The 16,517-nt window shown below is 41.2% G+C and overlaps 1 protein-coding gene across 6 annotated transcripts in view; it reads left to right on the top strand.

Moving 5' to 3' along the window:
* Positions 1 to 16,517, top strand: part of EIF2AK4 (eukaryotic translation initiation factor 2 alpha kinase 4) — a 113,245-nt gene that overhangs the window by 32,476 nt on the left and 64,252 nt on the right. For all 6 annotated transcript variants that reach the window (XR_004263738.1, XM_032261186.1, XM_032261189.1 and 3 more), the window contains 5 exons: positions 3,888 to 4,045; positions 5,383 to 5,918; positions 11,850 to 11,956; positions 12,540 to 12,697; positions 15,408 to 15,847. Coding sequence is in view for 5 of the 6 variants with exons in the window: in XM_032261186.1 (XP_032117077.1) it covers positions 3,888 to 4,045; positions 5,383 to 5,918; positions 11,850 to 11,956; positions 12,540 to 12,697; positions 15,408 to 15,847 (1,399 nt within the window). In the remaining variant the exon portion in view is untranslated. The remainder of the gene's footprint in view (positions 1 to 3,887; positions 4,046 to 5,382; positions 5,919 to 11,849; positions 11,957 to 12,539; positions 12,698 to 15,407; positions 15,848 to 16,517) is intronic.

Raw genomic sequence — 16,517 nt, 5'->3', positions numbered from 1 at the left:
CCCTCAGGTGATCCGCCCGCCTCGGCCTCTCAAAGTGCAATTACAGGCATGAGCCACCGTGCCTGGCCCCAGATCTTATTTTCTATTTTTTTTTTTTTTTTTTTTTTTTTGAGACGGGGTTTCGCTCTTGTTACCCAGGCTGGAGTGCAATGGCGCGATCTCGGCTCACCGCAACCTCCGTCTCCTGGGTTCAGGCAATTCTCCTGCCTCAGCCTCCTGAGTAGCTGGGATTACAGGCACGCACCACCATGCCCAGCTAATTTTTTGTATTTTTAGTAGAGACGGGGTTTCACCATGTTGACCAGGATGGTCTCGATCTCTTGACCTCGTGATCCACCCGCCTTGGCCTCCCAAAGTGCTGGGATTACAGGCTTGAGCCACCGCGCCCGGCCAGATCTTATTTTCTTAAGTGGATATCGATCCACTTGGCATTTTCCTACTTGGCATGTTATACCTGACCAGGAAGAGCACTTTCTTTTCTTTTCTTTTCTTTTTTTTGTGTGATGGAGGTTTGCTCTTGTTGCCCAGGCCAGAGTGCAGTGGCGCAATCTCAACTCACTGCCACCTCCACCTCAGGTTCAAGACATTTTCCTGTCTCAGCCTCCTGAGTAGCTGGGATTATAGGCACCTGCCACTATGCCCAGCTAATTTTTGGTATTTTTAGTAGAGATGGGGTTTTACCATGTTGGCCAGGCTGGTCTTGAACTCCTATCCTCAGGTGATCTGCCCACCTTGGCATCCCAAAGTGCTGGGATTACAGGCATGAGCCACCATGCCCGGCCGACCACCTTATTTTCTATATGTCTTATTTAGAAGTTTTGTCCACTCATGGCTATTTGGAATTAAGCTGGTTCAGCAATTCAGAATTTGAATTTTTCATACTAAAGTCAAGTTTTTGATAACTCTTCCTTTGCCCTAATAGAGATAAAACCAGTATTGTTGGTATAGGAATTATTTGTACATAGTGAATTTGGCAATTAGCTTTTCAGTTTCAATCCCATGAATATTTTTACCACAGGTAACAGGTAGCCAAATTACATGAATTGAGTTTGCTTTCTTTTCGCATTTTTTTCCTCTTCCTCTATAAGGAGATACACAGAAGCAAAAGAGTTGCCAGGGAGCAGGCAGCAGGTGGAGGAAGAAGAAACCAAACTTCTTAATAATCTGTGAGCAAGATACTTAACCTTGGCAGACAAGCAGCAGCCTGGACAGTACAGGACCCTGCACATATACAGAGCTACCATATTTAGACAAAGCAACCATTGGGCAGGTTCAAGACTTTGGTCATGGTGGTTGGCTTTGGACCTGAAACTGTCATTGACCCAGAGGCATTTCAGATTCACAAAGTGACAATGTAAAACTCGCTACTTCCAATTACCTGGGGAAATCAAGAAGGCAAATTAATCCAATTTCTTATTACCTTAACTTGGTCTCTTATTCTCACTGGTACTCATTAGACAGATCCACCATAGTTAATACCCTTACTGGGAGACATACTTTCAATTGGAGAATTTTTAATAAAATCACCAAATAAATTATTCATTTTGTTTTCTCACAATGGGTCTGATTTTTTAAAATATGCCCTGATTGGCCGGTCATAGTGGCTCACACCTGTGATCCAAGCACTTTGGAGGCCAAGGCAGGTGGATCACCTGAGGTCGGGAGTTCAAGACCAGCCTGACCAACATGGTGAAACCCCATCTATAAAAAATAATAATAATAATAATAAATAAAATAAAATAAAATATGCCCTAATTGTCTATGAAATGTTCTTTATAAAAGATTAACTACTAATTTTTTGTTTTCAATGAAGTATTTGTATAAAAAGCAATTAATATTTGTTTGTCATTTTAAAGTTGTTGGAACTAGAGAGAAGATAGAACTTATGGATAGAGCACTGTAGAGACTGTCTGCATAAATGACCATGGTGGGCATATCGTAGAGTTTCCGTCAGAGTTCTTTTGTTCATATATTTTTCCTCACCCTCATCGCAGTATATTCTTTTGTCCCTTTTTTTGTCCCCATCATGAAAAACTGACAAGAAGAGGCTGGCAGCACTAAAATTATGATTTAAAAAGCCCCAGTGACTATGAAATGCTTGCCTAGCCCCAATTAGGGAAACAAGTATTGCAAGACACTGTACTGCAAAACACAAATTTAATTAGGCTTTGTGTAAATAACATCATACTCTGTCCCATAAACATTTAATGCCATGTGCCTCTAGTAGACTGCTTAGATCCCACATTTCACAGGTGGCTTCCTTTGGTTGACAAACTTTAGAAGGCAGGAGAATTTTTCCCCTTAGGCTAAGACTGTCAGGAATTATTTATTACTAGCATAATAGATCATTTTAATTAAAATCTCTAAATTTAATCAGTGTTCCCATGAAATAAAAACAGCTTCTCAGATAAAAAGTCAAAGTGAGCTAGTTCAGCCAGATTTCTCCTAAGTATTTTTGCTGATACACCTTTATTATCTATACACAGGTTACTTCACTTTTGATCATTCAGGTGGAAAAGACAATTATCAGTATCTCTTTAAAAATTTGTTTTCATTATGAAGATAGTGTAGCATCATGGGAAACTATTATTTATGTGGTAAGAGAAAAAGGCAGTATGCTATATATCAGGGGTTATCAGGTGGGGGCAATTTTGTACCCTGGGGGACATTTGGTGATGTTTGTACACGGTTTTAATGGCTAACATTGGGATCATGGTGCTATTGGCATCTAGTGAGTAGAGACCAGGGATGCTGCTGAAATCCTACAGTGCACAAAACAGCTGCCTACCACAGAGATTACCTGGTCCAAAATGTCAATAGTGTGAAGGTGCTATGATTTGGTAAATTATGGGGTAAAGGGGAATAGAGGAAACTAAAAGAAAAATAAAACAAAATGGTGATTTTTTTCTCCTTTTCCAATTTTTTAGAATTTTCTATTTTTGTTTTAATCAAAATAGAGATTTTTGTAAGAAAACTTTTGGTGTTACAGAAATTTAGCTCTCCCATGTGTAAGTGAGAACCATATGACTATTACTAAATAAATGTGTCTCGTTTTCTAGCTTCAAATCTAGACTGTCATCTCTTGTTCTTTCCCTCCAAAGCACTGACCAATTTGTATTTACTGAGCATATTCAAATATTCCATTTGGAAAGTTATTGATGTATTCAGATTTTCAAATTACTGTTTTACTGTGCACAGTAATCTACATCGATCTTGATGGCTTGTTCTCTATTTCCATATTTTTTCTATCATTTTAGTTGGGTTGGTATTTAGCTGTATGAGGGTACACCAGTATATACAGTCAGCAAAGGTAAACTTGTTGTGAAAATAACATTGCTGTTGTTGAGATGGAGTCTTGCTCTTATCACCCAGGCTGGAGTTCAATGGCGAGATCTAGGCCCACTGCAACCTCCGCCTCCCGAGTTTAAGCGATTCTCCTGCCTCAGCCTCCCAAGTAGCTGGGACCACAGATGCCTGCCACTATGCCTGGCTAATTTTTTTGTATTTTTAGTAAAGACGGGGTTTTACTGTGTTGTCCAGGCTAGTCTTGAACTCTTGACCTCAGGTGATCTGCCTGCCTCGGCCTCCCAAAGTGTAGGGATTGCAGGAGTGAGCCACCATGCCTGGCCAAACATTGGCCTCTTTATTTGGTCTGATACTAAGATCTAATTGTTGATTCTTGCCCCTTATAAAAAAATTATGTTAGGACTCTGGGTATATTGCCATATATCAGAAATAGTTTACAAAAGAGCATTATTACATAAAGTCATATTTTCCATGCATGGTATCCATTGTTAAACTGAAGAATATGTATTACCCCATCCCTTTTTGCCTGCCACTGAAAACATACCAGTGGAATTTAATTACACTTTCTGTTTAATGTGCAGGCAGTGACGAACAACTTGGAAAGTTAGTCTACAATGCTTTGGAAACAGCCACTGGCTGCTTTGTCTTGTTGTATGAGTGGGTCCTTCAGTGGCAGAAAAAAATGGGTCCATTCCTTACCAGTCAAGAAAAAGAGAAGATTGATAAGTGCAAAAAGCAGGTAAGCATACAAGGTGGCTGACTGATCAAAAGGCCTAATCTCAAGCTTTAGGAGATGGCAGAACAAAATAGCTCTGCATTTGTTCCCTTGCAAAGATGGTCCAGAGCAGTATGAGAACTGCGTGACCAGAGACGACAGTGAAGGACTACCTTTTTGTCCCTTGCTTCTGCTTTCAGAACTTTCACAACATGGTCAAAGTTCTTCCTGCTGCCTTCTTAACCTCCTTTCTCAGCCCTTAGTGTGGCATTCAGAGTATCATCTTTACAACTGGGCCTAAATAACTGTGTTTTTTTGCAATTCTTCTTTCTTTCCCTACTCTTGAAATATTGCTTCAGGGCTGGGTGCGGTGACTAATACCTGTAATCCCAGCACTTTGGGAGGTCAAGGTGAGAGGACTACTTGAGCCCAGGAGTTTGAGACCACCCTGGGCAACATGGTGAAACCCTGTCTCTACGAAACATGAAAAAATTGCTGGGCATGGTGGCACATACTTGTGGTCCCAGTTACTTGGGAGGTGGTAGAATTGCTTGAGCCCAGGAGGCTGAGACTCTAGTGAGCTGTGTTCACGCCACTGCACTGCAACCTGGGTGACAGAGTGAGACCCTGTCTCCAAAAAAAAAAAAAGAAAAAGAAAAAGAAAAAAATACTGCTTGAAAACAATTTTGGGGGACTGGAAGATTTTTAAGTTAATTTATAAATTATAATATATAACCAAGCATAAGGAGAATGTTCAGTATTGCATATTGCAATGTTATATAACAACAAGGTTTACAAAAATTGTAGATAAAGCATTTTGTTCAGAAATGTATGTGTATTTATGTATAGAAAGAAAACAAAGTAAATGTGCCAAAATCTTGAGTTATCTTTGAGTGGTGACCACATAGATAACATGTGGGTATTTTCCATCATCCTAATTTTTAAAATGTTGACAGTGATCTTTATTAAATCAAAAAAGGTTATTTTTAAATTAAAGTTTGTTTTTTTCTGGTAGCCATACCTCAAAAGAAATTTATTTTTAAACCCGCTCACTAATTTTGTAGTATTTGCACACTAGGTTTTGGGATTAGAGAAGCTGAGGATTAACTAAATTTTTTCCATCTTTATGAACTATTAGGTTGGCCATATGGTTTGGGGAGGATTCATTTCAGGGCATATTTGTTCTCCTCTCATTCGAAAGTATATTTTTTATCAAATACTTCACTTTCGGTTTAGCTTTTTGTTTGTTTGTTTGTTTCTTAATTCCCATCATATTGTGTCATCATATACTTCACTTTTGAAATGAAACCCAAGTTAATGCTGATTGGCCCAATATTAACCTTTTTAATTTTCCTTATCAGATTCAAGGAACAGAAACAGAATTCAACTCACTGGTGAAATTGAGCCATCCAAATGTAGTACGCTACCTTGCAATGAATCTCAAAGAGCAAGATGACTCCATAGTGGTGGACATTTTAGTGGAGCACATTAGTGGGGTCTCTCTTGCTGCACACCTGAGCCACTCAGGCCCCATCCCTGTGCATCAGCTTCGCAGGTACGCAGCTCAGCTCCTTTCAGGCCTTGATTATCTGCACAGCAATTCTGTGGTTCATAAGGTCCTGAGTGCATCTAATGTCTTGGTGGATGCAGAGGGTACCGTCAAGATTACGGACTATAGCATTTCCAAGCGGCTTGCAGACATTTGCAAGGAGGATGTGTTTGAGCAAACCCGAGTTCGTTTTAGTGACAATGCTCTGCCTTATAAAACGGGGAAGAAAGGAGATGTTTGGCGTCTTGGCCTTCTGCTGCTGTCCCTCAGCCAAGGACAGGAATGTGGAGAGTACCCTGTGACCATCCCTAGTGACTTGCCAGCTGACTTTCAAGATTTTCTAAAGAAGTGAGTATCACTGAGATTCTCTCTAATAGCACTTTACTCCTGTGCTTTTGATTGTGCTAGTGTGCCAGACAGATCCAAGTGATGTGGAAGCTGAAAAGTGAGGAACAGGACTTCATTCTTTGCTCTCTCAATCCCATTCTAGTCTCATATGTTTTCTCACATAGGTTTGTGATTCTTTTAACTACCGCATTCTCTGAAATTCACTTGGAATTCACACTTGATTTTCAAACTCCTTTTGGAGGACTAATGGTATGTTCTTGGAAGTCAGTAAAGATTGTTACGGTGAGAAATGCCCTAGGTATCCTAAATACTGACCTTTGCTCTGGTTCCTAAGGGGTTAAAGATGAGGCTCCTTATTTCAAAAACAACTTTGGGAGTGAGATTCTGCCCCTTGTGCTTCTTAACCATCTTTTTTTTTTTTTTTTTAAGATGGAGTCTCACTCTATTACCAGGCTGGAGTGCAGTGGTACAATCTTGGCTCACTGCAACCTCTGCCTCCTGGCTTCAAGCGATTCTCCTGCCTCAGCCTCCCAAATAGCTGGGATTACAGGCATGTGCCACCACGCCCAGCTAATTTTTGTATTTTTAGTAGATACGGGGTTTCAGTATGTTGGCCAGGATGGTCCCCATCTCTGGACCTCATGACTGCCCGCCTCAGCCTCCCAAAGTGCTGAGATTACAGGTTTGAGCCACCATGCTCAGCCCCTTAACCATTCTTCATTCCCTGTTTCATTCATCTAAGTTGTACAATGCACACGACTTCCTTACTCTAGGCAGAGGATTTTCACTACCTGCAAATCACAGGTGCATGTTTAATTACAAAGGCAATTTTTAACCAGTTTGGGAGAACCTTTCTTGAGATGTTTCTTCAGGCCTAAGATGTTTGTCCAGGTCCTTCACTTAAATGTTTTCTAGTTTAGTGCTGCCTCTGTTTTCAGTCTAAACCAAAGCTAAGTTCTCTATTTCTGTTAAATAGGAGATAAAATCTCTTCAGTCTGGATTTTTCCAGATGTTCCTCTGATCCATCTGTCCTGTAGAAGTTGACTTAGACTGGTTTCTTCCCTTTCTGACTCCTTGTTTCTTACCTTCTTTTTTCCTCATCACTTGCTTTTATTCACTTCTTCCACTTGCAACATTTCTTTTACCCTTCACATTTCTTTCACTATTCCATCTATCCCAGTAGCTAGTTGGCCTGGTTTATATTGTGACGCACTGTCCCTCATGGTCTTACCATTGCAGATGTGAAAGTAGCTGCACTTGTGTTTGAATGAGATTGTTTTCGTGTAAAGTGAAAATGATATATATACAGCTGTGGAAAGAGGCCAACTTTAATTCTTTATGTTGGTTTCTCTCCTGAAAGTATATGAAAATATTAAGATTTCTAAAGAAATATTTTATGCTATCTTTTTAATGCAATGGACGTTTTAAAGTATTTATTTAATGCACTCATTTTAGGTTGGCTAAAATGACAAATATCATGTTAGAATCACAGATGAAAAGCCTCATTTCCATCTTCAAAATATCACCTTTAGTGTTCTGCCTTCTTCATTGATCAAGAGTAATTTAGTCAAGATTAGCAGTAGCATTGTGTGTTGTTAAAAAACAGCACTAGCAGGTGTTAAGTAGAAGTACCTTTCCTTTCCCATTTAGTAGCAAAATGAATGGGCTCAGTAGCTAAAATTTTTCTAGTTTTCTTCTTTTTTTTTTTTTTTTTTTTTTTTTTTTTGAGACGGAGTTTCACTCATGTTACCCAGGCTGGAGTGCAATGGCGCGATCTCGGCGCACCGCAACCTCCGCCTCCTGGGTTCAGGCAATTCTCCTGCCTCAGCCTCCTGAGTCACTGGGATTACAGGCACGCGCCACCATGCCCAGCTAATTTTTTGTATTTTTAGTAGAGACAGGGTTTCACCATGTTGACCAGGATGGTCTCGATCTCTTGACCTTGTGATCCACCCGCCTCGGCCTCCCAAAGTGCTGGGATTACAGGCTTGAGCCACCGCGCCCGGCTCTAGTTTTCTTCTTAAAGAAAATAACTCTATTCTTTGTCAGGTTCAAATTTGAGATCAGCACTATTTCTTATTCATTTAACAAGATTGTTCTTTTTTTTTTTTTTTAATTTTTTTTTAAATAGAGACAGGGTTTCACCGTGTTAGCCAGGATGGTCTCGATATCCTGACCTCGTGATTCACCCGCCTCAGCCTCCCAGAGTGTTGGGATTACAGGCGTGAGCCACCACGCCTGGCAAGATTGTTCTTTAGAATATTTTGTGTACTCCCCTCCCTGGAGTGGTTTGATAGACTGTGCTTGGTTAAGGAGCTGCTGAGAACTGTTTTAGGAACTTTTTTGTCCAGCCTTAGTTAACAAAAGAAAAAAGCCATTCATGAAGAACGAAAACAGCAACCTTCCATTTGTAGTTATATTTTTACATATTGGTGAACACCCTTTGGAGAAAAATTTTGTTTCAAATCAGCCTCTTTGATGGATAAGACTCTAGAGCCAAACATCTGGGTTCAGGTCCCTCCTCTACACACTACTGGCTGAGTGACTTAATTCCCTACTCTGAGTTTCCTCCTCTGTGAAGGTGGGATAATAGCACCGCCTACCTCATGAGGTGGTTTTGAGTATTAAATTAGTTAACACCCATAAGTGCCTGGCACTTGGCCCAGGCTTAGTCAGTGCTGGTTTTCATCACTATCCTCGAGAGTGAGAAGAAATGTGATGTTTCCAGGCATTTTATCCATTTTGGTTCAAAGCTGAACCTTTTCTATATATGGCTACCCTGTTGCCAAAATTATTAGTATGGAGAAGTTCATTTCAGAGAGATCTTGGTGGCTACAAATCTCTTAAAAATACTGTACATTCTAGGTAGGCTTTTTAACATTTTTCTGATGCAAATTTACTTTCAAATCAATAGCATTTGTGTCACAATTGAGTTAGAGTTGATGATGTACTTCAGAAACCCAACAGGGCATGTATAGGGATGCTTATTGCAGCATTTTGTATGTGTGTATACAAGTGAAAAATTGGAAATAATCTCAACAGTAGGAGAATGTGTAAATAAATTCTGGTAGGTCCATGCCTACTCAGAAGTTTTAAAAAAAGATATTTAAGCACTGGCTTAGAAAGAGCTCCAAGACACATGGTGGAATGAAAAAAGCAAATTGAGGCCGGGCGCGGTGGCTCACGCCTATAATCCCAGCACTTTGGGAGGCCGAGGCGGGTGGATCACGAGGTCAAGAGATCGAGACCATCCTGGTCAACATGGTGAAACCCTGTCTCTACTAAAAATACAAAAATTAGCTGGGCATGGTGGAGCACGCCTGTAGTCCCAGCTACTTGGGAGGCTGAGGCAGGAGAATTGCTTGAACCCAGGAGGCAGAGGTTGCAGTGAGCCGAGATCGTGCCATTGCACTCCCGTCTGGGTAACAAGAGCGAAACTCCCAAAAAAGAAAAAGAAAAAAGAAAATTGAAGAATAATATATACAACATGATATTGCTTAAAAAAATCAATATCCAAAAAATAATACTATTTTGTTTGGACTGTTGTATGTTTATGTAATGTAAATGCATAGAAAAAGCTCTACAATGATACACACTTAGTGGAAGAAAGAATTGGAAGGGGAGGTTGGTCAAAGGCTTTATCATCAGTAATGTTTTAATATTTGCAAGGAGAAAGTACTTATGTTTTAATTATATAATTAAAAATTAATTGTAAATTTAAAGAAAAATACAGTATCTTATACAAATGGTAAGTCCAGAATTCACAATGACAGTTGATTCTCTTAAGCATATTGTTTAATTAAAGGTCAAGTGTTACCAAGTCATACTACTTGGGCCATTGTAATGAAAGTAGTCTCGCTTGGTGGTTCATGCGTATAATCCCAGCACTGTGGGAGGCCTAGGTGAGAGGATCACTTGAGTCCAGGAGTTCAAGACCTGCCTGGGTGGCATAGTAAGACCTCATCTCTACTAAAAATAAAGATTTTTTAAAAAGTATTCCAGCACAGCTGGGCATGGTGCCTCACACCTGTAATTCCAGCACTTTGGAAGGCTGAGACAGGCAGATCACTTGAGGTTGGGAATTCAAGACCAGCCTGGCCAACATGGCAAAACCCCATATCTACTAAAAGTACAAAAATTAGCCACGCATGGTAGCACTTGCCTGTAATCTCAGTTACTTGAGAGACTGAGGCAGCAGAATCACTTGAACCTGGGAGGTGGAGGTTGCAGTGAGCCGAAATAGTGCCACTGCACTCCAGCCTAGGCAACAGAGCAAGACTCTGTCTCAAAAAAAATAAAATTACAATAAATAAAGCATTCCAGCATGGTGGTATATGCCTATAATCCCAGCTACTCAGGAGGCTGAGGGAGTAGGATCCCTTGAGCCTAGGAGTTTGAGGCTGCCATGAGTGATGATCGCGCTACTGCTCTCCAGCCTGGGTGACTGAACAAAACATTGTCTCAGAAAAAAAAAAATTTTTTTTAAACGCCAGCTTAGGCTGAGCACGGTGGCTCACGTCTGTAATCCCAGCACTTTGGGAGGCTGAGGCGGGCAGATCACGAGGTCAGCAGATGGAGACCATCCTGGCCAACATGGTAAAACTCCATCTCTACGAAAAATACAAAAAAATTAGCTGGGTGTGGTGGCGCATGCCTGTAAGCCCGACTACTGAGGAGGCTGAGGCAGGAGAATTACTTGAACCAGGGATTCGGAGGTTGCAGCGAGACAAGAATGTTCCACTGCACTCCAGCCTGGTGGCAGAGTGAGACTCCATCTCAAAAAGAAAAAAAAAAAAGGCCCGCTTAAATCAGTTAGAATTTAACCACATAGACTTTAACTTAGACTTCAGCTTGCATTGAAATCATGCAGAGCTCTTGTTAAGGCACAGATCACTGTCCAAACTCCCAGAGCTGCTGATTTACTAGGTCAGGGGTGTAGCAGAATTTGTATTTCTAAGATTTTTTTAGGGGATACTTATGCTACTGGCTAGGGACTCCACTTTGAGAAGCCCTGCGTTAAAGTATGGCTTGTTTTTCTTCATTAAAAAACAAAACAAGAATTGCCTATTATACCATTAAACAGTAAGTTAATGGATTCAAGGAATGAAGATTAACAGAAAGAATGTGAGGCCCGGCGTGGTGGCTCACATCTGTAATCCCAGCACTTTGGGAGGCCGAGGCAGGCAGATTGCTTGAGCTCAGGAGTTGGAGACCAGCCTGGGCAACAGGGTGAAACCCTATCTCTATAAAAAATACAAAAATTAGCCAGGCCTGGTGGCATCTGCCTGTATTCCCAGCTACTGAGCTGGGAGAATTGCTTGAGCTCAGGAGGCAGACTTTGGAGTGAGCTGAGATCACTGCTGCACTCCAGCCTGGGCAATAGCAAGACTCTGCCTCAAAAGAAAGAAAGAAAGAATGTAGTAAAATATAGGACTTGAAAAAAGTATTCCCTAAATGTTTCCAACTTCATCCTGTAATGAGCAGGCTTCATCTAAAGCTCATCATACTGAGCCATGCTCCTGCACCAACTCTCTGATTTGCTTTGTCTTCAGAAAGCTTTATTGATGACTAGTTCCTGGAAAGGCTTAGTTTCTCATGACAAGGCATTAAACTGTTAAACTGAGGTAAAAATTTATAGCCTACTTGTGCTACCTTAGACTTTCAAAAAATTGTTTCACGAGAGTAAGTCTTCTCTATCTAGAGATGCCTTTTTTTTTCATTTGCCTCTTGTACCCAGCCTGTTGCTTAGCATGTAAATCCTGCAGGAATGGTTATTAATTTAAATTCACCTATGAGTACATTCTTTTCTATAAATAACATGAATTCTTTAATGTGTTTCTTTTAAAAATTAACCCATAGTTAATGCCTTGGATTAACTAGCTGAGCTCTGATTGTGTGTGATGCTAAGATTCTTACTTCCCTCTCACCAAGGTGTGTTTGCTTGGATGACAAGGAAAGATGGAGTCCCCAGCAGTTGTTGAAACACAGCTTTATAAATCCTCAACCAAAAATGCCTTTAGTGGAACAAAGTCCTGAAGGTGAGTCTGTTACCATTCTTTATGTGTGTCCTGTTTCACATTAAATTATTTTGAACGTATACATAAACCTAAAGCTGGAAGAGGCTGCATGTATTATTTATTTTATGTCTTTTATTCTGAACTACACTTACATGCATGAGTTTGATGAGTGCCATGTGCATGGGACTGTTTTGCCACCCTGATTTTTGTAGTCTCTACTGATGGAGTGTCCATCATTGGTGTACCTCTTTTAGTGTTTAGTCACCCTAGTGCAATGTAACTAGATTTTTCCTGCTGAACCTCAGATTAAGGAACCTCAGTAGAGATTGGGATGGATCATGAGACCTGGGTTTCAGTTCTAATTCTACAGTTAAGTCACTTACTCTGTATAACTCCCGCCTCTAAACTTGGGCTAATTATATGTTTCTGCCTACTTTAAGGAAGGCAAGGTTAGGAAAAGTTTTAAAAGGCCACTCAGGTAAGAGGTAATTTTTCAAACTACTGGTTGGGGGCTCTTCTTCAAGGGCTTGCATCATCGTTGGCTATGTAGCTCTTCCTAAATTTCCAGTGCCTCATGTGCCTCTTGCTGTTTGTTTTATCTCAGATTCTGGAGGACAAGATTATGTTGAGACTGTTATTCCTAGCAACCGGCTACCCAGTGCTGCCTTCTTTAGTGAGACACAGAGACAGTTTTCCCGATATTTCATTGAATTTGAAGAATTACAGCTTCTTGGTAAAGGAGCTTTTGGAGCTGTCATCAAGGTGTGGTACCGAGTCATCCCCAGTCCCCTGTAGACCTCCTTCTCTGTTCCATTTCCACAAAGACTCATGGACTTGACTTCTATTTTGGGAGTGGGGAGGGAAGTGAATATGGCTGTTCAATACTATGCTCATCGTCACCTTCCTAGAGTTAAAGGTTTTATTTAAGTTACACTGGACACAGTTAAGAGTTGTTCCATTTCTCTTTCCTTGCTTCATGTGGAGCATTAACGTGAAACACACGTGATTATAACAGCACTTCAAGTGGAATCAAGACCTCCACAGAAAGAATGTTTTTGTGTGCTTTGGGTCAGAAAGAACATTGTTCTCTTTTTTTCCTGTTTGCTCTCAGAGTTGCTGTAGAGAAAAAGGTTCTGAGGTTAGAGGAGAGATGGACTTCAAACTGGGAAATGGTCCCAGCAGGTCTCAATGGCTTTTATTTTCCAGCTCTTATTGGGACAAAAAGGTAGCGATGTATTATTAAGGTGTGCTGTTGTTAGGTCTTCCTTTCTTCTTTCCAGTCCATTTGGGTGACTTTTATTATTATCTGCCCCTTGTAGAAAGAGGATTCAGCTGTTTTTGTATAATTGAAGTATTTCTTTGTGAATTAGGAGACCCAGATTATTGTATTAAGTCTATATACGGCACTACATGTCTTCTTTCACATATGAAGGTGACCCACCATCAGGCATATTGTCTGCTTAGGATACTGAGAGTGTCGTTAGGAAGCATTGCTGTTACCACAGAAAAACTTTTACACTGAAAAATGAATTAAATTAGTTTTCCTGTGGTAAAAGAAAGACAAGCAAGACAGATATCCTGATCAGAAAGATCATAATTATGTCTAAGAGGAGGGGATGATTGAAGCATATACTGTTTCTTTAACTCACAATGTCACTTTAAGGCCTTTAACTTACTTTATTTTAGATTCTTGAATTTAGAACATTAAGAAACTAAAATCATTAAGAAGAAATTTCATCTACTTACAAGTACTTAATAGATAAGCTCATGTAACAAAACCTGAGTAATTTAAGCCCCCACGGTTTCCAGTAGTTTCTCCCTATGAGAATCCACAGCCCTTACATCCCATCTCTATGCTTCTGGGTCAGAGTAGGGCAGCCTGCCCAGCGATCCAGCATTCATTAGCAGTTGAACCCATTACTGTTTCTGCACCTTTTCATTTCAGCAAATGAATTCCTAGGGGTTTCCAGTGTAGCAACCTTCATTCCCAAGTCATTTCATATATGATGTGTACCGAGACGTGAGATCGAAAGATAATGCCAAGATTCCCACCCCCCACCCTACACTGTCCTCTTCCCTATTAACATGACAGTAAAAGAACACAGGGCTGTCATTTTTTTGGAGCACCTGCTATATTTCAGATTGTGTGCCAAGTGGTTCACAAACCTTATCTTTAAATCTCAGGACATTCTTACAATATAGGTATGATTCTGATTCTCTAGATGAGGGAACTGAAGCTGAGAGAAGATTTGTCCTTTGCCTGATATAATACACCTCTGCTAAGAGATAAAACCACCATTCAGAACCACCTCTGTATTACTACAAAGTATGTGTTCTTGTTACTAATTCCATACAAAAAAAGATAATCCGAAGCTCAGTTTTCTAGTACTCCCTCCCAATTCCCAGGACTTCACCTAGACTTTTATTAGTTTACGTGAGCCAAACAAAAGAATGATGTTCTGTTTTGTGTTTTGTAATCAACTAATTTCTCCTGTCACCCATGGCCACATGGCATTTGCTTTTCTAGAGTATATCATCACCTCGGCTGACCTGCACAGATGGGACTGCAATGTTCCAGTGAATAAGACTTTATTAAAGTTACTTCTGTCACCCCAATTACATAGTGAAACTGCCTGGCATAAGGATGCCTCTTATGTGGGATGGGGGACTTGCCTTTGCAATGTTTTTTGTTGTTGTTGTTTTTGGTTTTGGTTTTTTTTTTTCATTTTTATTATTTTACTGTGTTGTTAATTGTATTGTTCTGGTTTCAGTACACATCATCTTAGCTATGTAACCAAATCAGTGGGCAGTGATTGTGTTAATACCAATTGCTGTTATTTACTGTGCTGATAACCTTTCTCTGTGAGGCCTTGATCCAAGTGCTTTACAGTCACCATTTGGGGTAATGGAAATTATCCCATTTTAAAGATAAGTAAATTGAGTCTCAAGAAAATTAAATAATTTCCCCAAGTTCACATGACTTTAAAAATCAAGGAATTAACCTTTGTTTTCAGATCGGTTCATATTTTTGGAGTTTAATTTGCTTTTAGTGACTTTAAGTGTAAAAAAAAAAAAAAAAAAAAAAAAAAGAGAGAGAGAGAAACTAAAATCATCCAAAACCTAACCCTGCCTTTAGAAAATAATTTTTATCTTCGAATCAAGACATTTAGAAATTTAGGTAGCACATACATTAGAAAACCAGGGAAGTAACTGTCAGTAAAATTATTAAAATGGAGATTATGTTTTCTCCAGGAATACATCTAGATTGAGGTGGACTGTTTTCTGAATTTCGTGGCAGCCAAAGCTTTTTTTGTTTAAGAATTACAGACGTGTGGTTCTTGACTGTAGCTGCGGGTCTCATTTAGAGCTTCAGGCTTTCCTTGGGGGGGAATGGGGGAGTGGGGCACATTGTAGAATGCCTGTTTGTGCAAGCCTCGGAGCCGCTGACCTTCTTCCCCTGGCTGTGCTGCAGGTGCAGAACAAGTTGGACGGCTGCTGCTACGCGGTGAAGCGCATCCCCATTAACCCCGCCAGCCGGCAGTTCCGCAGGATCAAGGGCGAGGTGACACTGCTCTCACGGCTGCACCACGAAAACATTGTGCGCTACTACAACGCCTGGATTGAGCGGCATGAGCGGCCGGCAGGCCCGGGGACCCCGCCCCCGGGCTCGGGGCCCCTGGGCAAGGATGAGCGAGCTGCGCGCGGGCAGTCGACCAGCGACACAGACGGCCTGGGCAGCGTGGAGGCCGCCGCGCCGCCGCCCATCCTCAGCAGCTCGGTGGAGTGGAGCACTTCGGGCGAGCGCTCAGCCAGTGCCCGCTTCCCCGCCGCCAGCCCGGGCTCCAGCGACGATGAGGACGACGACGACGACGACGACGACGAGCGCAACGGCGTCTTCTCACAGTCCTTTCTGTAAGCGACCACACGGCGCGGAACAGCTGCCTCTGAGGCGCCCCCTGGTTTCCTTTCTTTCTTTTTTTTCTTTCCTTGCCCCTTTTTCCTTTTACTTCCTTCCATCCTTCTTTCTTTTCTTTCTTTCCTTTTGTGAGATTGGGTCTCGCTCTGTCGCCCAGGCTGGAGGGCAGTGGCGTGTCCTCTGCTCACTGCAACCTCCGCCTCCTGGGCCAACGAACGTTCCCCAACTTTAATCCCACCAAGTCCAAGCCAGGGAAAAGGGTATTCATACAGAAATCCAGATGAGTTGACCATGTTTTTCTTTTTGTTTTTAAACCCACTTTAGAGAGTAACCAAATGCAATCTAAAGGAGCAGTCTCCAACCTTTTTAGGCACCAGGGACCAGTTTCATAGAAGACGATTTTTCCACGATGGGAGTTGGGGGAATAGTTTCGGGATGAAACTTTTCTGTCTTCCATCATCAGGCATTACGAGAATCTAATGTCTGATGAAAACGCGCACAACCTAGATCCCCTGTGTGCACAGTTCACAGTAGTGTTCGTGCTCCTATGAGGATCTAATGCCGCTGCTGATTTGACAGGAGGTTGAGCTCAGGCCTTAATGCTTGCTCATCTCCTGCTGTGTGGCCCTAAAAGGCCGTGGACTTATACTAGTCCCTAGGATTTGG

Source organism: Sapajus apella, unplaced genomic scaffold (genome assembly GCF_009761245.1).
Source record: "Sapajus apella isolate SASKATOON/1434 unplaced genomic scaffold, GSC_monkey_1.0 scaffold122, whole genome shotgun sequence".
In the NCBI taxonomy this organism is placed as follows: Eukaryota; Metazoa; Chordata; class Mammalia; order Primates; family Cebidae; genus Sapajus; species Sapajus apella.
The sequence above is the reverse complement of the archived record's forward strand: the minus strand, read 5'-3'. Positions and strand labels throughout refer to the sequence as shown.